The following is a 25,484-nucleotide window of genomic DNA, read 5'->3' as shown; positions in this document are numbered from 1 at the left end:
TTAGGAATATCGGGAATAGAATCTCTTGCCCCTTAGCTCCTGAGGAACCTCCTCCACTGCTCCCGCAGCAAGGAGCATTTGAACCTCCTGCATGAGGAGCAGAATTGGAGAGAATATCCCACTTCTACAGTACGAAGGACCCAGCGAGCTTAGATTATCTGGGTCCAAGCACAATAGAAGTGCGACAGACTATTTAGAAAAAAGGGTGAAGGATCTGGTGAGTGGACTGGTGCGTTGCCAGCAGGCACACCTTCAAAACCCTTGCTTAGAGCCTGAGGACTACCTCGCTGAGCCCTGGCCTTAATTGGGCGGTGAATGGGCAAGCTTATGCCTACCATTCCTGCCCCGCTTTTTGAAGAAGTCGTGTCTAGGCTGGGGAGGGTAGAAACACAGAAGGGGGTTGAGGCTTAAAATGTTTCCGCTGGGTGGCGGGGGTGTGCAGACCCAGTGATTTCAATGTTGCCCGCGAATCCTTTAGGATATGGAGCTTGGAATCGGTCTGCTTTGAAAACCATCCCATGACTTGCTGTCAAAGGGCAAGTCATGAATTGTTTGTTGGACCTCTGGAGGAAGGCCCGATACCTGAAGCCATAAGCTCCTCCTCATGGCTATGGCAGAGGACATGGTTCACGTGGCCAAGTCTGCTGCATCCAATGAGGCCTGTAAAGAGGTCCATGCCACTGCCTTGCCCTCCTCAACAATGGCTACAAACTCCACTCAATAGTCTGCCAGGATCAACTCCTTAAATTTCATCATGGAGTCCCATGAATTAAAGTTGTATCTGCTGAGGATTGCTTGCTGGTTAACAATCCAAAGCTGGGGCCCCCCAGTGGAGTACACCTTCCTGCCAAAGAGGTCCAGCTTCTTTGAGTCTTTAGATTTTGGAGTTGGGCCCTGCTGCCCCTGTCTTTTTCTCCAATTCACTGCCGCTATGACCAGTGAACCCAGCTGTGGATGAGTGAATAAGTATTTGTATCACTTAGAGGGGACAAAATGCTTTCTCTACCCCCTTAGCTGTAGGGGGAACGGAGGCAGGAGTCTACCACAAGGTCTTCGTAGTGGCTTAAATAGTTTTAATGAGTGGTAATGCTACTCTGGAGGGTGCCCCTCGACCACCTCCTCAGCCTGTAGCCCCATGTTATGGACCACCCTGTGCAACAGCTCTTGGTGCACTCTGTTATTCGGGGGGGGGGGGGGGGCGCAGAGGATGAAGACCCTGCCACCGCCTCATCCGGCAAGGATAACAATGTCACCCAAGACAGTACCAGGCCCTCCTGTCCCTCCAGCTCCCTGGAAACGTCCTGCTCGACGCCGGTATCAGCCTCAGAGCCAGTGGTGGAGCCAGGACCCCAATGGGGCTCTCTGCCATGGTCTGAAGCTGTCTTGGTGCCTTGAGGCAGGGGATGGTCCCGGGGTGGTAAAGGTGTGTGTCCTTCCGAGATTACGGACTGGGAGCTCCTGAAGTAAGTGCCCTGAGTCTGGTGGTGTGCCCATAGGGTTCAAAAAACCTATTGCGCGGACCCCTGCCACGGCACCATCCCCACCTCCTGCACATCACGATGCCGCTCTGACCGGTGCCGACTGCGCCTGGAGTAGTAGGACTCCGCATCCGAGTCCAATGACTGGAACCTTGAGCACAGAGACCACAGTGATGCCAAGCAGGACATTGCCGGAGAATGGTTCAGTGGGGAAGGCAAGCAGTGCTTCATTATCGCGGGCTTGCCTCTGGACGGGGCCATGCCTTGCAGTGCCAGAGGTCTATCTTGCCTGGTGGGGGACTGCGGTGCCATCATGCAAATCAAGTCCCTGGCTGCCTCAAGTGCGTCCATGGTGGAAGAGAGCTCCAGTTCCTCCACCTGGCACTCTCTAGTAGGAGAGTCCAATGGCACCAGACTTGACGGATCCCTCTGTGGGCCCAAAGTCGCCAGTGCTGATTCCTGCGAGACCGGCATTGGGTGCTCTTGCGCAGGACACATACCACTGCGCTGTCAGACCCGGCTGCTTTCATCGTGGGTGAGTGCCCTCTATTTGTCTTCTTGTGCTGCTTATGTGGCACCGATGGCTGCTGCGGGCTTCAGCGCCAGGGAGTGACAGTGCTAAGTGTCTCTATGCCTAGAGTCCTTCCTCAGTGCCGTACTTCTCTAACAGAGGCCAGAGCCCTCCACACAGAGGTGCTTGGTGCCAAGTCCTGCTGGCCTGGAGCTGGCTGGGGACAGAAGGCTACCTCTATAAGGAGTTGTTTGAGCCTGAAGTCCCTTTCTTTGCTCTTGGGCAGAACCCTTTGCAGATCTTGCAGCGATCTGTTTGATGCGCCTCCCCCAGACACTTAGGCAGGAGTCATGTGGGTCACCCATTGGCATGGGCTTGTGGTAGGTCCCGCATGGCTTAAACCCTTGGGATGGAGGCATGTCCCGAACCCCAAGAGGGGAAGGAACTGGGATTGGGGGGAATCCCCCACTGCTATCTAACTACTGAAAGCTAACACACACTAACTAACTATTTACAGGTTAACAAAGTCCAGTCAGTAGGGGAAATGCTTGCAGAGGCAAGAGAGACACACAGCTCCAACGACCATCACTGGCAGGAAGAAGAAATTGGAGGTGGCAGGTCGGCAGGGACCTATATACACCAACATGAAGGTGCAGCTCCAGGGGGCTCCACGGCTGACCAAACAGGTACCGCTAGGGGAAAAACCTTCCAACGACTGTGCATGCAGTGCATATACACCTACTTGGAATCGACATGAGCAAGATTCCCCCACAATGAAAACCTAATGCAGGGCAGCTTTACCATTAATCTGTGCATTAGATTAGGAGTCAGAAAGCACCTGTAAACAGGGCTGTAGCCATGAGTGGGCCTGAATGGGCTGCAGCCCACCCAGTTAGCATTCAGGCCCACCCAAATCAGGGCTGGAGCCCCCCGAATCCACAAGCTGGGACTCCCAACACTGTATCCGTGTCCATCAGCGTCCCTCTCCTACCAGCACCGCACGCTGCTGCCCTGGTCTCCAGGCCCACCCAGCCCCGCTCCACAAGGTACACCCCCCCCCCAAACCTGGTAGGAGATGAGTCATTCCTGTGTGCCCCAGGCAGCCTCATCTTCGGGTGTCTGCTGAGCAGTAAAGGACTGCTGGAGATGGTAGGGGGGAGGCAGGCCCCCCTACCCACAACTACCCCATCATTGCCCACCCGGCCAGTTTTCCTGTCCTAGCTACACCATTGCCTGTAAAGCTTTTCCTACAGAAAGAAACTGCTCTCTTCAAACCACCACTCTGCCAGCAAAAATATCTGAAGACTGGTTATCATCCTTCCCTTGAAACTTCAGCAAAGCCTTAAATACAGGCAATGGAAAAATTCATCTGAAAGGAGATCCCAACAAAAGGTGTGGTGAAGTCAAGGGGTAGTCAGTCTGTATAGCAAAGGGAACAGCCTCTCAACAAAAAGAGGCCTTCTATCCCCAACGTTCAGCCAAGCCCTAGTCATACTACCACTACCCGACCACAGAAAAAGGCTCATTTAAAAAGAGGCTCTCTGAAAAGGCTCCCTTTGTACACTGGAAAGTTATCTCAGCAGTATTAGAATTAAATCCCATTTCCTTTACCCTTTTTAATATAATCATGTTAATAACATTTACACTAGTACAGATGTTTTAGTCTCCAGAGTGCTTTAGAAGCATTCCCAATAGCGCTTGTGTGAGGTAAGTCATCCCATCTTACAAGTGGGGAAAAATTTGGCACACAGAACCTGACACATTTCAGACAAGACACTTAATACTGGGAAAACTCTCAGAAGTCCTGCTAGAAGCTGCAGTTATGCAATGATGCTAAATTTACTACGTTTTCTTTTCCATGACAATACTGTGATGCCACAAACACAGGATAATGACACCATAGCAGGCTCAAGTTCAAGGAGAGCAAGAACTGGGTTACAGCCATGCATATATTTTATTCCCATGCAGAGTCCCAACAACCACCAGATCCAACATGCAAATACAAGCTCTTGCAGCACTGAGTTCCAAATGTATATACACCCAGAGATGAACAGTAGCAAGGGCATGTCTAAATGTAACATTTAACAGGTTTTTAAAGAATGCAAATGGTTCAGTTCATAACCAGCATTTCCAAAAGCAAGTAACCTTCTTCTAGAAGAAAAAAGATGTAAACTAATAAGATAGTCTGTAGGTTTTTCACAATGGGGAAAAAATATCCCGGATACAGTGATTTTACCATTTCTCCATGATGTGTCTTTGTATCTGTGATTTGAATAAACTCACCTTTCAGTAAGAGCTCCTGCCCTGCGGAGCTAGGCCGGGTTCCCTGCTCCCCATCATGATTGAGGGCTGCTAGGCCAAACCTGATTATCGCTGTAACCCCATGCACCAGGTAGCAGCACCCAGAAAGGGAAGCCAGGCAGGACAGGAGCTGCTGCTGCAGGGCGAGTGTGGGGCAGGCTTGTTCTCTATCCCCACCACCACCTCACTCAGGGTGCTCCCCTCCTTGTTTGTCATGGTATTTAAAAAAAAAAAAAATAAAAAAAATCAAACCTGTGACTTTACTAAATTTAGCATGACTGCTCCGTGATTTTTGATAAAAAAATGCTATGACAAATCTTCACCACTAGTTATCATCTGAGATGTATTGCCCCCTCTGAAGTCTGTATATTTTTGAAGTTTTTATCCGAGTTTTCACACAAGTAGGTATTACTCACATGATTCTTTCAAGAAATTGCTTTAGGGAGCAAATAATTAATTTAAGTTGTTCCTATCCCTAAGAGTATGATTATATTAAATGTTGAAAAATTAAAGATTTTTAGAAAACAACCTACTTAAGGACATCAGAATTTTCCAAATAAAAAACAAGAAACGCTGCATCATCCTTTTCAAATGAATTTAATGACATTGGAAGAAAATGGATTGCCAGCACTAGAGATTAAAGTCTTATTTATCTATAGAACAGGTACAGCACAAATGAGCTTCCACTCTGCTTGGCAGGACCACTTCTAAGGACGAGAGGACAGTTCAATCTCTAACTATTCAACTATGCGCGTTCATGCTAACTTTTATAAAGATAGGGTTTTTTTATATCTATGAAGAATTGACAAAGACAAATTCACTTCACATAAGCTGCCAAACAGCCTTCAGGTGGTAATGGCTTTTAGTCCCTTCTGACCTGTACCTAGATGATCAGGTTATTAGTTTTCTTCCTATTATCAACACACACAGCTATCTAGTTGCAAACACTCAAATGCAAATCATAATTAAACATGTACCTGGCTGTTCTTCCCACTCTATGAATGTATGTATTTGCATCCTCTGGACAATCGAACTGAATGACCCAGTTCACTGCAGGGAAATCTGTGGAGAAAGTTTTAACACATTGCAATATTTTATTTTGCAGTACTATTCCAAGAGAGCTGTCATTCAGATCAATTTATAGACACTGACTGTGAGCAATCTCTCTGAATTGAAAATTAATTGCATGTATCAGCATATCATAAACAGCTATCTCCTTTGTCAAACTGAACTAAAATTAATGGTGTCTTCATTTTCTAAGTAATGACAGTGCACTGAATGGAACATAATTTCACACCTGACAAGGACAGACATATGCTCTGTGTCTTACAGATAATAAAATGCCCTGGCATTTAATGATTAAGTACGTGATTTGACCCACTTTTTATGTAGAATATCAATTTACTACACAATCAGATCCTGAAATTAGCTGTGGCCAGCTGCTACTACCATATCTATCCAGATAGTAAAACATCATTATCTATTTCAATGGACAGCAAGGAGGAGGTTGCTAGGTAAGACTGAACAGTCAAGGTTGAAAGGAAGAAAATTTCAAACATAATGGGCATTCCAGGCGAACAGCAGTAAAACTCTGTTGCACTGTGTAGAATCAATATTTGCTATTTGATTATGACTATGGTCACAGGATATGCAACAATTATCCACACAACTGTTTCTAAATAGACGCATCCAAATAAATTCTTTAGCAGTGAGAACCAAACAGTATGGAAGGTAGAGATGGAGTCCTATGCTCTCTGTCTCCTCCTAATTTAGAGTATTTCCCTCTTCTAATCTGTTGGAGACAAGATGATATTTTGGGCCAGTAAATTTTACTGCTAAATGTTTGAACCCAACTTCCAATGCCAGACAAGTGCAAGTGAGTTCTTGAAAGCACTTTGAACAATTACACCTAATCACTTTTAAGTTATTAAATATGAAAAGATTATATTGTAAGATACAAAATCGCCATGAAAAAAACGTAAGGGAAGAGCTAATACACCTTCCTTCTAACAAAAACCAGTCAAAGGAAAGCAAAACCTAAAAAAAAAAAACAAAAAAAAACTACTTCCGTCAATAGGAATCTTCTTGTTCTTGCCTCAGCTATCATTTTGCCTCTTTAGAAAGAACAAAGGAGAGTTGATTTTATCCACACTGACATTTCAATTCAGAGGCGGGCATTACAAAAATCCTTCCAACGTCCTCCAATCAGCTACTGGTTGGCAGCTCATTTTATCTACTTTTTAGACTAAACCATGGGATGCAAGAGGCATCAGAGTATTTAAAGCCTTTGAAAGCTCTCCTTCTGGCATTCAGGACATCTCATTCTTGTTATCTATTTCCTGAACACAAGTTACTGAGTGCTGGAAGAGCTGGATGGTCTATGGATTAGAGAGCTACACGGCTTCAATTCAACACATCAGTAATAAACAGCATTACAAAATTGCTCATAACATGTTTTACAAAGACAAATAGGAATAAACTAAGTACAGATTACTAAAACGAGGCCCCATTAAAGAGAAAGATTGTATTGAGAAAGTATTTTAATTATTTTGCTTTTTGGATATAATGATTAGCTTTTAGATGAGGAGGCAACAAACTGAATATAGACTTATCTTGTTTTAAAAATGTTTCTTAAAGCCTGGTTTCTTATAGGATGCACTACTAAGGTATGAACAGGCTTGGAACACCACTCTATGGATACACTATTGCACTAAAGGTTACCTACCCAGCCCTCGAGCTGCAACATCTGTAGCAAAAAGCACTGCTGATTTCTTGCGAACAAAGTCATTGTAGACCTCCATTCTTTTCATCTGTTGCTGTTTGCCATGGAGAGCCAATATAGGTATGCCAGGGCGGAGCCTACAAAACACTCTGAACAAATACTGAACCTGTTGGTCAACAAGTCAAAGAGAAGAAGTGAACATGACAGTTATCAAGTGGTAGTGATCTACCAAGAAATAAATATATTCTTAACATTTAAAGCAAAATAGCTTTCCTCCATCCCAGAGATGGGATGGGATGGGATCTGATTATGTGAGTGGAGAGAGGTCATCACCCCTCCCCACAAATACTGACACAGGAAGCTAATTGTGTAAGAAGGTGCTATACTCCGCAGAGCAGGAAGCAATGCCTAGCGAGAGAGTGCCAGGTCCTGCAGACAGCTGGGGGGTGGGCAGGAGAGATATGGTGTTGCACCTTGGCGAGTCAGAAGTGTATGGGCTAAACTAGATCTCACCAGTAGTGCCGCTCTCACAGGCACTTCAGTGCACAGGATTGCAATCAGGATAAATCCACGACATCCTAATTTTAATATTTCCACCTAGCGCACTTTCTTTCACCAAGACATTTGTTGCCTGTTTATTATGGTGCACAACAATGTGTGATTTTTTTTTTTAAGTGCCAAAACATTTTTTTTTTGAAACTAGTAGTTAAAGAAACTACATATATTCCCTTACAGATTCATTTTTAATAGAAATTTTGTTTCTATTATTGAGTATCTTCTCTCCACACTGAAGTCAGCAATATGGAAACATGGATATTCATACCTTCCTGTATCAGAGAGATATCAGAAATGGATTTTTAAAACCCATTTAAAAGACTTGAATAAAAAATACATCCATAAAGCCTTTCAAATAAGGTAATCTGTAAGGCTGCTATTTAAGCAGTCAGAAATCATTAAATATCTATGGCATCATGGTGCAAACACTTAAATACCAGTACTTCAATGGACTGCTCGCAGGAGTAAAATTACTTTCACAAGTAAGTGTTTGCAGGATCAAGTCATATGACCATAAAGAAAGTCTTTCCATACTTTCAACTGCTCTCTCTTCCCTGATACCACATAATTATTCATATCGCCAGCTTTTAAAAAAAAAAAGGTCACCCTTTTACACGCTATGCAAATAAAGTAAACTGTCCCACAGCAGTTAAAAATACAACCAGCTCTTACTGAAACAACTTTCACCATCTATTTTTTTAAAAACACACAAGCTAATTTTTGCACTCATTTTACCATTTAAGTTTCTCTTTCAGATTTCAAAGTCATTAGTTTCACTCCCTCATACTTGATTATATCCAAAAAGAGATAAATATGAGTTGTACCTCTTTACAACTTGCATAAAACACAATGCTCTTCTTATTCAGGTGACTTCTCATGAAGGAATACAACATGTTTATTTTTTGCTGCAGCCCACAAACAATATAATTCTGGTCCAAAGTTGCTGGGGTACTGAAAAACAAAAGGTTAAGTAAGACACTTCTCCTATCATTTCCATAAGAAAACCAGAAGAGCCACACACAGAGTACCTACAGATCTGCCACTCGGTTTTCATCAGTCAGAAGTGAAATTTAAAGTTTCACTGCTTCAATATTAATTACACTAAGAATTTCTTTCCTATTTTCAGAAGCATGCCTGCAAGCGCCAATGAAAGGCTCGTGCTTTTTGAAGACTTACGATTTTCTTACTAATAGCTTCACAATTTTTTAGATCCAGTTGACTATTAAGCCAAAAAATGCCCGTGTCTAAATACAGGTTTCAGAGTAGCAGCCGTGTTAGTCTGTATTCGCAAAAAGAAAAGGAGTACTTGTGGCAGCTTAGAGACTAACAAATTTATTAGAGCATAAGCTTTCGTGAGCTACAGCTCACTTCATCGGATGCATTAGTGACATTCAAACTGTCTTTACCTAAAATGCAAACCTTTCTTTTTAGTCTTATTAAATCATCATTTGTGCTTAAGGCAACGTCAAAGCAGAGTCTAACTGTACAAGAAAATAAATTTTTAACTGGCTGCACTAGTTACCTGACATGCAGAGTGTCTCTGTAAAGGTCTAAATTGTCATCTTAAAATTACTTTCAAGTTCTTTAAACAACAAAAGAATAGCCCATGAAAGATTAGTTCAAAACATACTTTAAAATGCTGCTTTGATGCTCTCTACCTCCCACCCCAGATTGACCAAACTGAAATTAAATGTAACTTGAAGGTGCCATTTGTGAGGATGAAACTGCAATGCTCTGCTCTAAATTTTTATTCAGCTAGTAGTGCTCTACGTTATGCTACAGTAGTTGCCATTTTGTAAATCTCTTGCAGGAAATTGTTTTTCCTCAAACTGATAAAATACTGTGTAGCACGGTCATAATTCTAAAACAAAAAAATATTTTCCATTTATTTTTCCTTCATCTTGTCTAATTGCAGATACTGAAATATTTCAAAAGCTCTCATGAGGCAGCATTATAATAAAGACATTCCCTTCTCAACAGGGAAATGCAATTGAGTGTACAAACAGCTACACCAGCCCTCAAGCTAAGGTAGCTATATATTTAGTTAGGTCTTTTTATCCTTTTCCACCAAGCAAAAAGGGGATTAACAATGTAAAATGTGTTTCTAACGTTTTCAATTATTCAGGATCCAATTTTTTAGGTAATACTATCACAAGTGTATGTGAAACAATGGATTGAGAAGCTGGTTAGAGTACTGGAGTAGTGGACTCAGAGTCAGAACTTGTGTTCTGTTCTCCGCTTTGCCAATGTGTGATCTTAGGCAAGTCATTACTTCAGTGTGCTTTGTTCTCCCCTCCATCTGTACGTCAAGTAGGCAAGTATTTTTATATCTCACAGCGGAGCCAATAAATTTAATCGTTCAAGCCGGTCAGAAATTTTTTGTTGGAACCGTTACCCATGGGAAAATGCCATTTCAACTAAGCCAGATTTTTTTTTCAAAACATTGTATTAATTTTGCTGAGAAAGTGAAAAGTTTTTCTTCTTGAAAATTTTTAAAATTTCATTTCAGAACAAAGCTTTATAGTTTTAAAATTAATTTGACAGGTTATTTCATTTGTATTTTTACATTATTTCATGATGGCAGTGGTAATACTGCCTATGTCATATGTCAAGTCTCATCATAGGATGCACTACTGCTATTATAGACAGGTCATTATGACAAAACAGTCAAAAGCCTATATTTTTTTTTTATTTTTTTTAAAGCATTAAGGGCAGCTCCTACATAGAGACTGAAACATTTTCTTATTTTCTAAATAAACGAGTCTCCTATTTTTGTTCTAATAGAACAGTTTGGCACTGACATTATCAACACAAAAATAAGCAACACTCGGAGTACTAATTCTAAGAGCAGTTTTCAATAACTTTGTGTTAGCCTGGAATCATTTTTCTAGGATATTGAAAAACAGCTGGTCCTCTAATTTGCATAGTGAATGCTTATCTTATTGTTTAGATCCAGATGTCAAACCATTTCATAACACAGACAAGAGACTAATCTAGAAAACAAGATGTTCCAATCTGTACTGAGTACCAGCCACCCTTAATGTTTTTGCAAATACAAAATAAAAATATAAAAATGAAAAAAAAAATTCAAAATGAACACAAGATTTTTTTTAAAAAAATCTAATTGTTTTAGAATTTAAATTTCATAGAAAATTTCAACATATTTGTTTTCATTCCAATTCAGAACAAAACCAAATTCTGAAATGTCTTAATTTTCCATGAAACAGGAATTCTGAATTTCTAACACTCCATTAAACATTCATGTTTGTAAAGTTATTTGAAATCCTCAGAGAAAACAGCCTACAGAAGTGCAAAGTTTTATTGTTTTATTGTTTAAAGTTTTATTAATACTATTATCTCCACTTGGGTTTGCTCAGCTCCCCCTCCGAATATAAATGCCACTGAAGACAACATGAACCCTTTTGCATCTAGTTATATCTTTTTAAAAAAAAAAAAAAAAAAAAAAAAAGTCAAATCAAGCTAAGACACCTTGGTGAAAAGTATAAGTGAACCATGACTGGCAACGCAATACACTTCAGCTGCTTGCTTTCAAAATAAAACAACAAGAATCAGTGTTTGAGGGGAGCAGGAAAGGTTTAACATGAAATATGACAACATCCCACTTCCCAGAGGTGCTGGGAAAGAAGTTGAGAAAAGTGCAGCTATCATCACTTTCTTTCTCCAGTACAAGCACCAAGACAAACTACCACCACCCACCTGAATTTTGCTTTTTCGTGAACCCAAACATATTCCGGATCTTTTAAACTCAGTCGTGCAAGATCCTTCACTGATTTGGTTTGTGTCGCTGAAAAAAGCAATGTCTGGCGTTTCTTAGGAAGATTTTCTATAATCGCATTCATAGTATCAGCGAAGCCCATGTCCAAGATTCTATCAGCTTCATCGAGAACTAGAACAAGGAAACAAGTTTAGAAGAACTGGATTTTTAAATTCTTTTCAATTCTAACCTTGAAATTTAAAAAACACTCAATTTGAAGTTTCTGTACCTGCAAAACCATGTTAACAGTAACCGAAGAGAGACCAGGAATTACATAAATTACATTTTTCACTGATTTTTCTTTAGAATTGGTCACACTTCATGCAATGCAGAAATACTCCTGTAAAAGTCCTCAACTTCTCCCATAATCCAACTACAGCTCTCAATTTCATATGCAGAAGATCAGGGTTTCAAGCAACTAATCCACCAGTTTACATGTGAATTGCTTCTAACCAAAGGCGGGCCCGTTACTGAAATAAAGAAAGCTGGACATAAAGTGAAACTGCAGTTTGAGTAGTCAGGGCAATCAATTCACCCCTGCCTCTAGCTGCCATAAACACATTCAGAGTTGGGGTTCCAAAGGCTAAGGCAAGGGTCAATGCTGATTGCAGTTTTGTGATGCTCATTCTCTTATTTGTCCAGTATGAATTGAATTTACTGTAACGAGCTTACTATTGGGTATTTTGTGAGTTATGTTATAGGTCTGTAAGTCTTGCTATGTAACTGACTGCAGAAAGGAGCTCTCTCTGCTAGCAGGGTAGCAAACTCTCCCCTGTCCCCAAGAGCTTCCAAAAGCAATCAAGAAAATAGTGAAACTAAGTTCTCCAAGCCAGTGCTGCAGATCACACATGAAGCCTTAGAAGCAGGCAAGCCTTCTAGTAAACTGAAATCAGTATTCAGGTAAACGCTACAGTAGAAAAAGAAACAAGAGGCCAACAAAAAAAAAAAAATATGAGAGAAGTTAATCTGGAAGAAATAAGGTTTCTGGAGACTGACTAAAGGAGCATACCCAACTTAAACTGAATTGGGTGGGCCATTAGTCATCACTTCAAGTGACCAAGAGAGCTATACCCAGAAAGGAAAGGAAAGGAAGGGGCAGACACATTTCTGGGATGGGTCAAAGGTAAAAGTCCAGGTCTGAAAACTACGTCAAGAACAAAACAGTGCTGCAGGGGAGCTGGCCGAGGCCAGTATTAACCATGGAGTACCTAGAAGGTGCCACGGGGTGCCACGCTTGTTTTTAGACCCTCTGCTAACCCTGCTACCCGTGATTACTACTGAGGTCAAGCCGCTGTGATAGAGGAAGCTGGGCTCAACAGCTGCCTAGGGTGGGGAAGAAAAAAAGCTTTATCTGTACACACAGCTGAAAATGCCTTACATTTCATCTGAGTTCTGTTGATTGATTGAGAAGTAGCCAAGGAGCAGCAGCACAGAATCTAGCCCACAGAGCTGTTTGAGTGAGAGTTTGGGGGTGGGTGTTAGTGTTCTGGTTTTGTTTTGCTGTTTGAGTTTGGGGTTTGGTTTGTTTTCCTTGACAGGACTTTGGGCAGGAAGGCTATGACAAATACAGAGGCAGCAATGTGATAACCCAAGGAATGGAAGAGAGAATGAAGATGACTGGAAGTGGAAACTGCGACATGAACATGATCCTGTAACAGGTACCTGAAAAGAGTTTTGTTTGTAATGAAGTGCTGCCTGATAGAGCTGATGGAAGGGAAGATCCAAGGTTTGGAGATGCAGCTGAAAACTCCGTTTGAGTTCTGAAGGGGATTTCAGCAGATGATGAAGGGAAAAGTCAAGATTCACGGAAGTAAGCTGGACTGAAGAACTCTGAGGAGAGACTGCTAGGTGAGGAAAGTGACCAGTGGAAGCAGATGACTACAAGAACAAGGCAAACAAAAAGAAAAGCTGGTGAAGGGGCTCAGGAACAGGTTTGCTGAGCTGGAAGATGAAGAAGGGGCACAACAGGCTGTAACTGAATGTGGCATGGCAAGAAAAAATAAAAGAGCAGGTAATCCTGTAAGAAGAGGGAAAGAGCCAATGGAGATACCCGGAGTTCACAGCCCCAGGAGGATACAGGATGCCTCACAGAAGATTGCAAGGAAGAACAAAAGACAAGAGGACTTGCAGCCAGAAAAAACAGAAAGAAGGCCAGAGAATCACAATTAATCAGCTGGAAAAGGCAAGTCTATGTGATTGGTGACTCCATATTAGGAAGAACAGACAGGCCTGTCACCAGAGCTGATCCAGAAAACAGAAGGGTGTGCCATCTGTCAGGAGTTAAGATACCAGATGTAGATCAAAGACTGAAGAGGATCCTAATGGGAGTGGGAAAGAATCTAGCTGAAGGACAATGACACAGCTAGATTCTCACTGGAACATATCAAAGAAGATTGTGCCAGGCTGGGGAAGACACCTAAGGAAATGGAGGCTTAGGTGATCTTCAGTGGGATTCAGCCTGTCCCTAGAGGAGAATGAAGGTGAGACAAGATTATGACGATCAACAAATGGCTCAGGCTGTGGTGCTATAAGGAGGCCTTTGAGATGTTTGAGCACTGGTATGCACTCATGGACAGAGGACTGTTCTCATGGGATGAAATCCACCTGAGTAGGGAGGGAAATAGATGTCTGGAATGGAGGATGGCACAACTGATTAAAAAAGCTTTAAACTAGAATCTCAGGGGAGATGTTCATGTAATCTATACCCAATTGGTTCTAACATTGAGCCGGAGGAAAATCAAGAAAAAAAGGATACAGCAATGGAGAAAGGAACAGCAGTGGGTAGGAGAATGGACATTAAGAGGAAAGATAGCTTCATTAGTATTGGCACTTACATGTCAGGTAGGCAATACTGGCAGTAGAATGACTGTACCCAAATCGGGTGAGGAATCTGGGTGAAGCCAAGTGGCAACAACTAAGAGGTTTGTACATCAGTGCAAGGAGCCTGGGTAACAAAATGGAGGAACCAGATCCACTGGTGCAGGAAGTAAAACCAGATATTATAGGGTAACAGAAACATGGTGGAGTAGTAGCCACGGCTGGAGTACTGGTACTGAATGGTATGTGCTGTTGAAAGTAAGACAGAAAAAAAGACAGAAAGAAAGAAAGAGGTGCGGTAGCATTGTATATTAATGATGAGGTAGACTAAAGAAATTATAAGTGATGGAATGGCTAAAACAGTCCGTTTGGGTCAAAATCACTTCGGGGAAGAAAGCTACTAGAGCAGTGGTTCTCAAACTAGGGGTGCCGCTTGTTCAGGGAAAGCCCCTGGCGGGCCAGGTCAGTTTGTTTACTTGCCACGTCTGCAGGTTCAGCCGATCGCAGCTCCCACTGGCCGCGGTTCACCACTGCAGGCCAATAGGGGCTGCAGGAAGGGTGGCCAGCACATCCCTCAGCCCATGCCGCTTCCCGCAGCCTCCATTGGCCTGGAATGGTGAACCGCAGCTAGTGGGAGCCGCGATCAGCCGAACCTACGGATGTGACAGGTAAACAAAGCAGCCCTGCCCTCCACAAGCTTTCCCTGAACAAGCAGCGCCCCTAGTTTGAGAACCACTGGACTAGAGGATAGTGCTTGGTCTGCTACAGACATTCAGGATCCAATTTGGACATGTATAGAGACCTCCTTAATGTTTTTAATGCAATAAATACTACTGGGAATTGTGAGATTACAGGTGACTTTAATTTCCTAGATATAGATTGGAAAACAACTGCTACTAATTATAGTCCAGATTTTCCTGGATGTGAGAGCTGACACATTTCTTCAGCAAACAGTCACTGAACAAACAGGTTATGTCATTTTAGATTTGGTATTGGTTAGTAGTAAGGACCTCATAGAAGAGCTAGTTGGGTGTATTGATTGACAGGATGACTATGAGCTGCTAATGTGATGCAGTCATGAAAAAGGCTAATACAATCCTAGGATGCATCAGGCAAGTTATTTCCAGTAGAGATATGGAAGTGTTAATACAATTATATACAAGGCACTAGTGAGACCTTATTGGGACTCCTCTGTGCAATTTTGATCTCCCTTGTTTAGGAAAGATGAATTCAAACTCAAACAGATGCAGAGAAGGGCTACTATTAATTAATTAACTTCTACAATTAATAGAAAACCTATCTTATGAGAGGAGACTCAAAAAGCTTGGCTTGTTTAGCCTCAACAAAAAAAGACTGAGGGGAAATATGATTGGTTTCTATAAATACATCGGAGGGATAATTACCAGGGGAGAGGAATTTATTTAATTTTATCACCAATGTTGACACAAGAACAAATGGATATAAACTGGCCATCAGAATAAATTTAGGCTTGAAATTAGATGAAGGTTGCTAACTATCAGAGGAATGAAGCTCTCGAACTGCCTTCCAAGGCAGCGGGGACAAAAAAACCTAATTGGCTTCAAGACTGAGCTTGATAAGTTTATGGAGGGGATGGTAGGATGAGGCCGCCTACAATGGCATGTAGCCGGTCTGCGACTGCTAGCACCAAATACCTTCAACAGCCAGTGATGGAACACTATCTGGGGATGGCTCTGAGTTGCAACAGAGAATTCTTTCCCAGATGTCTGGCTGGTGGGTCTTGCCTACATGCTCAGGGTCTGACTGACTCCCATATTTGAGGTTGGGAAGGAATTTTCCCCTGGGTCATATTGGCAGACACCCTGGGGGGTTTTTGCCTTTCTCTGCAGCACGGGGCAGGGATCACTTATAGGGTTAAACTAGTGTAAATGGTGGATTCTCTGTAACTTGAAGTCTTTAAATCATGATTTGAGGACTTCAGTAACTCATCCAGAGGTTACGGATTTATTAGAGAAGTGGGTGGGTGAGGTCCTCTGGCCTGCAATATGCAAGAGGTCATACTAGATGATCATGATGCTCCCGTCTGGCCTTAAAGTCTATGAGTGTAAGTACCTCATAACAGCAGAACAAAAAAAAAAAAAAAAAAAATTTTATTTATAGCTTTCAAACATTTTTAAACTTACTCAACATTTGGAGATCAGATGCATGGAAATATGAAGTTTCATCCATATGCTGTAGAAGCCGACCCGGCGTGCAAATAAGTATATTTATATGGTGGATTTTGTTGGCCTCTTGTTTCAGATCCTGAAATTTAATTAAAACAGTTTAGTTCTGATTACACACCTCTAAGCTGACCCAACACCAAGCCTACTCAATCCCTTTTAAATTGGCAATTACTAGCAGTAACTCTATTTTCACTAAAAGAAAAGGAGTACTTGTGGCACCTTAGAGACTAACAAATTTATTAGAGCATAAGCTTTCGTGAGCTACAGCTCACTTCATCGGATGCATCTGATGAAGTGAGCTGTAGCTCACGAAAGCTTATGCTCTAATAAATTTGTTAGTCTCTAAGGTGCCACAAGTACTCCTTTTCTTTTTGCGAATACAGACTAACACGGCTGCTACTCTGAAATCTATTTTCACTATTCTCCCCTAGCTCCAGAGACTTGAGTGCCATCTCTTCAGCACACCCAGATCTCCGATTTGAATAGGAAGTGTTTCAGAATAACTTTTAAAGTGAAAAGGTAGTCCTGAAAGGTTTGGCAAGGGAGTGCTGTTCAGCCACCTTGCCTGGAAAGACGGAAGGCACAAGACTGAAGCTTCAAAAGACATAAGCAATAGAGCACAGGAAGATACTGGGAAACAGCAACGCCGAGGTTCTCAGCAATTCCTCTTCTACCATGATGCAGTGGTTCCCAATAGCCAATAGATGAGCAGCTATCTCCCTGACAATTGTTCTTCTAAACATAAAATGTGGTCATTTGTACTTCCCATACAAAAACACTGAAAAGTTTAAAAGGAGAACAAACCTTTCCACCAATAATAAGGCCAGCTGAAAATTCATGATTCTTCCCCACTTTACGCAGAACCTCAAAGGTCTGGTATGCCAGTTCCCTCGTCGGCGATATTATCAGAACTCCCAATCCATCCATCGATGTCCACTGTTGGCGATATAACCTTTCCAAAGCCTGAAAATTTACAGCAGTTTCATTTCAAAACCTATAATTTCTACTGTATAATATGTAACCAAGGTAAGAAATAATTAAAAAGGCAGATAATATAAACTTAGCACTTATATCAATTTACACATTACACTTGGGAGGGCTTCAGTTTAATTATCGTTCTATCCTAAACGGTACTACTGATTATCGTTCTATCCTAAATGATACTACTGATATTATTTGCTAAAGCAAAGCTCCCAAATAATGCAATACGAAAAAAGACTGGGCAGGACTGCACCAAGAGACAATTTGTAGATTAAAACAATTGCAATGAATCCCACACTTAACACCATCCAATCAAGTCTGTATAGTCTATATGAGAATGGGATTCAGGTACAGAGTTGTACAATACTAATCCTTCTGCTGGGTACCAGAAATAAAGGTTAGTATTATTATGGGTACAAGAAATAAGGAGAGCAAGTGGAATAAAATAATTCAGCTGTAATATTTCTGGGTTACTGCTGGGGGAATTCTGCACCACTGTGCATGTGCAGAATTTATGTCCCCTGAAGATTTCCTTGTTTCCCCACAGAGTACTGACTTTCTGATGGGGAAGCAAAGGGAAGCCACAAAAGCAGTCATACAACCCTCCCCAACAGTATGTTTATGTTGCCAAGGGCAGCCAGCAGAGAGGTAAATCACTGTGGGGCGGGACTGGGGAAGACCCAGCTGGTGGCACCTACCCTGTGCTGGACTCAGTTGCTAATCCCAGCTGGGCTGGGCAGGACAGGACTTCCTCTTCCCCCCGCACAGCATACAGGGCCAGGTCAGATCCACCCCCAGATTTCTCCCGCAGCTGTAAGAAGCTCTTCAAACTCCCCCTTCCCCACCGTGCTTCCTGCATACATCAGTCCTCAGCTGCAGTGGGAGGAATCACTGTACAGAGAGCTGTTCCCCCATCTGTCCAACCCTGTGCATCCAGGCTCCGACATATGCAGACGCTCCTGCTGAGCCTCACTCCCCTGTACCCAGAACCCTCCCAAAGTAGCCGCACTTCCCCTACACCTGGATGACCCCAACGAGCCACCCGCACCCAGATCCCCACCCTACCGAGCCCCAACCTGGAACCCAAACTCACTGAGCCCCATTCCTCCAGCATCTGGACATCCCCCCTCCCAGGCAGACTCTCCTGCTGAGCTCTATCCCCCCCGCACACACACACACACACACTCTGACAACCTCCCCCGTTGAGCCTCATTCACCTTTACCTGGTCCCATTACCCCATTACCTTTGCACCCAGAATCCCCAACAAGCCCCTGTGCATCCAGATCCCCCCTGCACCTGGATCCCCCAGTGAGCCGCCAGCAACCAGATTGCCCCACACAGAACCCTCTAACCCCACACCTGGATTCACCCCACACTAGGATCCTGCCTTGCTGAGCCTGCCTGCCCACACCTGGTGCAGCTGGCATAGAGGGGCAGGGCTCTGGGGTGTTTCTGGGGCAGACCCAATCCTTGTGCTGTGTCAGGGTTGGGTGCAGCATCACCAATGAGTCTGTGTCCCCTGGGGAAGGGGGGGAGCTGCACAGTGATCTCCCACCTCTTTGCAGCCAGTGGCCTGTGCTCCGCAATGCAATGCTGGAGCCTCCGCATTAAATTGACAAATAAAATTTGCAGAATATTAAAATATTGTGCGCAGAATTTTTCTTTTTTGGCACAGAATTTTTCATTTTTTGGTGCATAATACCCTCAGGAGTACTTGGCTCACACCTACAAGGCAGTACCACTGCTGAAACAAAGCAATCCAACTAAAAGGTACTGCTGCCATGATGAAGGTCCACTTCTGCTATTACAGATTCACACACTGTCAAATTGTTGTGTTCAGCTGTACAACAAAAAGATTTCACCAAGGCTGATGTGATATCCCTACTGATGGTGCTTTCCACAGCCACAAAAGAGATCAAAACTTGTTTTCTAGCCCCCTTCTATATGACACTTAGTCCCAGTGATCACTAGGCTCCTTCTCTACAAATCCCTTTAAATGCGTGGACATAAAAATGGATACAATTGTTTCAAGAGCTGTATTTCTCAATTACAGATATAAATTAAGAATCATTTTCTGTCTTTGCTACAGTATGCAGAAAATTGTCCGTCCGTCCCCATTTCCCAAACCTAAACATTTATTTCCTAATTGGGAGATCTAGCATAAAGCACATTCGAGTTTGAGAGGTTGCCTAAATACCCATTTGTGTTCCCACTGTTTTGATATTTACTTTAATGGAAGTGGATTGGGCCCTAAATTAATAACCTACATTGAATGCTAATCGTTGGTCTCATACTTTAAAACCAAATTAAACCCCCCAACCTGATCACCATTTGATTGGTTCCTCAATTTATATGCAAAATTGAAAAAAATCCTTTCTGTAATACTAAAGAAAATAAATACAAAACCTGACTTTCGAGCACTCCTGCCAACAAAGCCGCATTCACACTGCCACTTGCATCGGCAAAACATGTGTCTTTCGTGGGGGGGGGGGGGCTTTTTAAAGGATCGGTGAAAGACAAAAGTTTTGTCGACAACTTCAGACAAGCCCAAAGTGTCAAAACATTTCTAGAGACAAAAATATACTCAGACCATCTACAAAACCTCAGACAGCAATACGTAAGTTAATCTGTCAGAGCTTTATGTGAACAAATATTACAGTCAAATTATGTCTCCTCCTGGTTCCAATTAACCAAAGTATGCTGTTTAATGTACAATACATCCACTTTACATAGCTCAAGCTTCTAATGAGAAGGCAAATTACTTACTGGGATAATAAAAGCCAAGGTTTTGCCTGATCCAGTCTTTGCAGCTCCAAGTACATCTTTACCTTGCAAAGACAAGCCTATAGTCTGCCTCTGTATCTCAGTTACCATGCGATACTGTGCTTCTTGCAAACCTAGTATTTGGGAGAGGGGGGGAAAAAATTCTTACTTTTTGCCTTGGACAATGATACATTTTCCCACAAGGAAAAATACTGCAGGTAGCAACATAATCTTGGAACTCTGATATTTAAAAACAAAAACTCCATAAATTCCCAATGAATAAGACTGGTTAAAATTGATCTTTTATTCAAATACTTTCCTAAGAACTGTTGGTGCACTTACCTTTCAATGTTTTCTTTGACAATGGAAAATCTGAAAATCTTTCAATTTCATTGGGTTTTATCTGAAACAAAAGGATTTAATCAATGCTAGGATATAAGAATACCCATAGAATTTAAATCACATCGCTTGCTGCTAACATTGGTAGAATTTTTAGTGGGTTAATTCAAGGAGTACCCAGCAATCAACCTCAACCAGCTAACTAGAGGTAAAAGGTCCACACAATTATACATAGGTATAGTTTGACTTCTACATTTGGGGGACCAGCTTCAGTCAGGCCAATAGGACTCTGCATAGGGGGCAAATTCCACAACTATCGAGGCTTGCAGTTGGGGGGGTAACCTCCCTCCTCCCCCCTAAGCTACACCCATGCATCTACATTAGGTTTATCTAACCCTGTCAATATTTCCTAATCTAGACATTTTAAAATGTGGAAAGTGGAGCAAAATATGCACTTAATTGCTCTATTATGTACAGTCGCAGTTCAATTTAGATCTTAAATGTAATCATCTAAGGTCTTCAGAGACATCCAATTGTAACAATATGCTAAGAGACATAATCAAAGTTTAAGCATTCCATATGCTACTTGCCAAAAAGCCCAAGGCATGACATGCAATTAAATGTTCATACTAAATAGCTGATAAAACAGAAGAACAAAAGAACAAAATTTCTCTAGATTTTTCTGAACTTGTCCCACCACTGTGCTTCTCCCTTCGTACCTCCAGGGCCCCTGTGCCCCCCCCACACACACACCCGACTGACCCCTTCATTGCCTGCCCCACCCCTAGCAGCCCTAACTGACCGTGGGAGTTGCAGCTGGAAAACCCCACCTCCTGCAGGAGGGGACCTGCCTGCACGGCACAGCAGGTAAGAGCTCTGACTGGAGCTGGGGTATGTGCCACGAGCAGACATCCGGTATGGAACTCAGGGCGGTGGGGGGTTGCCCCACTGCCCTCCCTAAATGGCAGCCCTAGCCAAGGCTCTCACAGCTTTCCCACAGCTGCTTGTGTCAACCCCACACCTCTGCAGGGCGGGCACAGCAACCAGGACAAGGGTCATGCGCTGGCTGTATGGAGGTGGGAGATCACTCTGAAGCCCCCTGCCTCCCCTGAGACATGGACTCAGAGGTGAGGCTGCACCCGACTCTGACACAGTCAACTGCTGGAAATGGCCCACCTTTATTTTCTCCCCCCTCCACCTGCTGGTAATTGCTCATCTTAAGTGATCACTCTCCTCACAGTGTGTATGATAAAACCCATTGTTTCATGTTCTCTGTGTGTGTGTGTATATATAAATCTCCCCACTGTATTTTCCACTGAATGAATCCGATGAAGTGAGCTGTAGTTCACAAAAGCTTATGCTCAAATAAATTTGTTAGTCTCTAAGGTGCCACAAGTACTCATTTTCTTTTTGCAAATACAGACTAACACGGCTGCTACTCTGAAACCAGTCATATTTTTCTGTTAGACTTGGCTACGAAGTGGCTGTTTAATTTGATGGTTTCCCAATCTGCTGAGAGGTATGGAAACCTTCTTCTCTCTAATACACAAACTCACCCCTGCTGTCTAGTTAGAGGGAACCAATACCATCCTCTCCATCCATCTCCATTGTCTCCCATCCCTATCAGCTGCTTCTTCCCTTCTCTCTGAGTTTTGCTTTTTAGACTATAGCTACATTACAGCTCATACAGCGGCACAGCTGTACTACTGTAAGGTCTCCCATATAGCCACTTTATGCCGGCAATAGAAGGATCTCCTGCCGGCATAATTAAACCACCCCCAACGAGAGGCAGTAGCTATCTCAGCAAGAGAGTGTCTCCTGCCGACACAGTGCTATTCACTCCAGTGCTTTTGTTGGTGAAACTTGTGTCAGTCAGGGGTGTGTTTTTTCACACCCCGACCAACAAAAGTTTTACTGAAGAAAGTGCTAGTGTAGATAAAGCCTTAATCACCACACAGGATCTCATCCTGATTGGGCAGCAGTGTCAGAGCAAAACTGAAGGGATCCCAGTTGCCCTCTGTCACTCCTGTTGGGGAAACCAGCGAGATAAGAATCATGTCAGTTGCACTCTACTGGTGGGGTCCTAATGGTTAAGGAAACCTTCCCACTTGCTAAAGTGGAGAGGCATTTTACAAACCTCCATAACAGATAAACACCCTCCCCAACAACAAAAAGATTGCAACTAGTACAGAACGAAGCATTCTCTCCCCACAATCAATCACACACTCACTTCTTCCCCTCCTACAATCTTCACTTCTAGACGCCTCCCACCCCCCCTCCCCGCCCACCACGGGTGGCTCAGCTGGCACCAGCTAATATCCCCCTCATTCCTGGACACTGCAGCTCTAGTAGGCTGATGCCATCACATCTCCCACAGCAATACCACAGCTGAGCTACACCCCAGCCGAGCCAGTGTCTCCCCACATATAAACTCCACGTGGAGCCACCTCAACCTGACTGATTCCAGATCAGGGTTTATCTCCTCAGTGAATGTCCCCCTTGACCTCCAGAAAGGGCCATTCTAGCTGGTCAATGCCTCTCAGTGGGTGAGCCCGAGACCCAGTCAGCATCACTCTAGCCAGATAAATACCCTCTTCTACTAAATGCCCCTCACTTCTGAGATAACTACTCCAGCCAAACCACGCCTTCTCAGGAGAGCTCCTCTGGGCATCACCCACTGGGTGCCCCCTTCGCCTCCAGGCAGCGATGCTCTAGCCTAGCAATGCTCCTTTTCACCACCAGTGGGTGCCCCCACCTCTCCCCAGGGCAGCCCCGCAACCACCCGACAGACAGCGCCCCGTGCCCTCCGCCGGGTGCCCCACGGCCCAGGGCGCCCCTATTCGACGATGGAAATGCCCCACTCCGGGCAGCGTGGCTCCCTCCCCATGCTCTGTCCCCCTCGCTCCCGCCCCCAGGGGACAGCGTGGCCCGGCCCCTCACCTCCGGGTAGCGCTGCTCCAGCCGGGCGATCCCCTCGCGCTCCACCTCCCACTCCGGCCGCTTCCGCTGCTTCTGCTGCAGCCGCAGCTTGTTCTTGCGCTTGGTGTATTTCTTCTTCCAGCGCTCGAAGCTGCGCACCGGGTCCGGGCCCCCGCCGCCCGCGCGGCGCCCCGAGCCGCCCATGCCGCGCTCGCTCACGCGCCGGCCCGCAGCCCCGGCCCGGGACCAACACGCGCCGCGGCTGCCGCGCCTGCCGGGAGCGTCGCAGGGAGAGCGCGTCACCCGGCCCCGCCCCCCTCCCACAGGCCGGCGTGGGAACGGAGGCCCAGCCCTGAGGGGCGGGGGCGGGGCCAGGGACCCGCCTGACTCCTCCCAGCGCAGGGCTTGTGTCCCGCTCGGTGCGGGCTCCCTGCGGCGCGAGGCCCCCTGCTCGTGGCCTGGCAGCCGGCCTGCGCTCGGTCGAGGGTTGCCAACTTTCTAGTCACCAACACGGAAGACCCGAGCCCCGCCCCTTCCCCGAGGCCCCGCCCCCGATCCCTCCATTCCCCCTCCGTCGGCGGCTCGTCATCCCCCACCCTCTCTTACTTTCACTGGGCTGGGGCAAGGCGATGGGGTGCGGGAGGGGGTGAGGGCTCCGGCTGGGGGTGTGGGCTTTGGGGTGGGGCCAGGGAGGAGGGGTTTGGGGTGCAGGAGGGGGGGTCCAGGCTGGGGGGTGGGGTGGAGGGATTCGGAGCAAGGGAGGGGGTTGCAGGTTGAGGCAGGGGGGTTGGGGTGCAGGAGGGGGTGAGGGCTCCGGGGTGGGGCTGGGGATGAGGGGTTCAGGGTGTGGGAGGGGGCAGGGGGTTGGGGTGTGGGAGGGGGTGAGGGCTCCGGGTTGGGGCTGGGGATGAGGGGTTCAGGGTGTGGGAGGGGGCAGGGGGTTGGGGTGCAGGAGGGGGTGAGGGCTCCGGGTTGGGGCTGGGGATGAGGGGTTCAGGGTGTGGGAGGGAGCAGGGGGTTGGGGTGCAGGAGGGGGTGAGGGCTCTGGGGTGGGGCTGGGGATGAGGGGTTCAGGGTGTGGGAGGGGGCAGGGGGTTGGGGTGCAGGAGGGGGTGAGGGCTCTGGGGTGGGGCTGGGGATGAGGGGTTCAGGGTGTGGGAGGGGGCAGGGGGTTGGGGTGCAGGCTCTGGGGTGGGGCTGGAGGGTGCCCCAGGTTTGGAGGGGCTGGGGCTGGGGCAGGGGGTTAGGGCATGGGCTTACCTCGCGCAGCTCCCGGGCAGCGCAGTTAAGGCAGGCTGTCTGCCTGTCCTGGCACTGTGCTGCGTGCGCCCGGAAGCACCCAGCGGGTCTAGGTCCCAGGCAGGGGGGCGAAGAAGCTCCACACGCCGCTCTCGCCCACAGGCACTGCCCCCTACCCCACCTCCCATTGGCCAGTTCCCAGCTAAAGGGAGTGTGGAGCTGGTGCTCATGGCAAGGGCAGCGTGTGGAGCCCCGTGGCTCCCCCGCCTAGGAGCCAGACCTGCTGGCTGCTTCTGGGGCACAGCGTGGTGCCAACCAGGACAGGTAGGGACTAGTCTGCATTGGCAGTGCTGCCAGAGCCACCAGTCTCCCTTTTGGACCGGGTGTTCCGTCGAACACTGCACACCTGGTCACCCTAGCTCAGTCCCGTGCAGGTCACGCGCCTGCCAACAACCGTCTAGGGTTGCCAATTTTCTAATCACACAAAACCGAACACCCTTGCCCTGCCACTTGCCCTGAGGCCCTGCCCCTTCTCAGAGGCCCAGACCTCCACTCACTCTCCCCCCACTCTCACTCACATCGCTTGCTCTCCCCCCCACCCTCACTCACTATCACGAGGCTGGGGCAGGGGGTTGGGGTGCGGTAAGTGGTGTGGGCTCTAGGAGGGAGTTTGGGTGCAGGAGGGGGTTCCGACTTGGGTCAGGGGATTGAGGTGCAGGAGGGGGTGTGGAGTGCGGGCTCCATGTGGAAGTTTGGGTGAGAGAGGGATTTCCGACCTAGCAGGGAGTTGGGGGTTCAGGGTGCATGCTCTGGATGGGCAGCGCTTATCTGAGGTGGCTCCCAGAAGCGGCTAGCATATCTGGCTCCTAGGCGCAGGGG

The 25,484-nt window shown here is 45.5% G+C and overlaps 1 protein-coding gene across 1 annotated transcript in view; it reads right to left on the bottom strand.

The window, feature by feature from the left end:
• The window catches only part of DDX10 (DEAD-box helicase 10), a 309,833-nt gene extending 286,206 nt beyond the window's left edge, over positions 1-23,627 (bottom strand). Inside the window, exons 1-9 of the mRNA XM_038371539.2 lie at positions 23,388-23,627; positions 20,451-20,511; positions 20,112-20,242; positions 17,168-17,326; positions 16,322-16,442; positions 11,285-11,474; positions 8,392-8,518; positions 7,016-7,178; positions 5,268-5,352 (exon numbers count right to left, since the gene is read on the bottom strand). Of these exons, the coding sequence (XP_038227467.1) occupies positions 5,268-5,352; positions 7,016-7,178; positions 8,392-8,518; positions 11,285-11,474; positions 16,322-16,442; positions 17,168-17,326; positions 20,112-20,242; positions 20,451-20,511; positions 23,388-23,570 (1,220 nt within the window). The 5' untranslated portion in view covers positions 23,571-23,627. The remainder of the gene's footprint in view (positions 1-5,267; positions 5,353-7,015; positions 7,179-8,391; positions 8,519-11,284; positions 11,475-16,321; positions 16,443-17,167; positions 17,327-20,111; positions 20,243-20,450; positions 20,512-23,387) is intronic.
• Between the last annotated feature and the right edge of the window lie 1,857 nt (positions 23,628-25,484).

This window comes from Dermochelys coriacea, chromosome 1, assembly GCF_009764565.3.
Source record: "Dermochelys coriacea isolate rDerCor1 chromosome 1, rDerCor1.pri.v4, whole genome shotgun sequence".
In the NCBI taxonomy this organism is placed as follows: domain Eukaryota; kingdom Metazoa; phylum Chordata; order Testudines; family Dermochelyidae; genus Dermochelys; species Dermochelys coriacea.
This window is presented reverse-complemented; position numbering and strand designations above follow the sequence as displayed.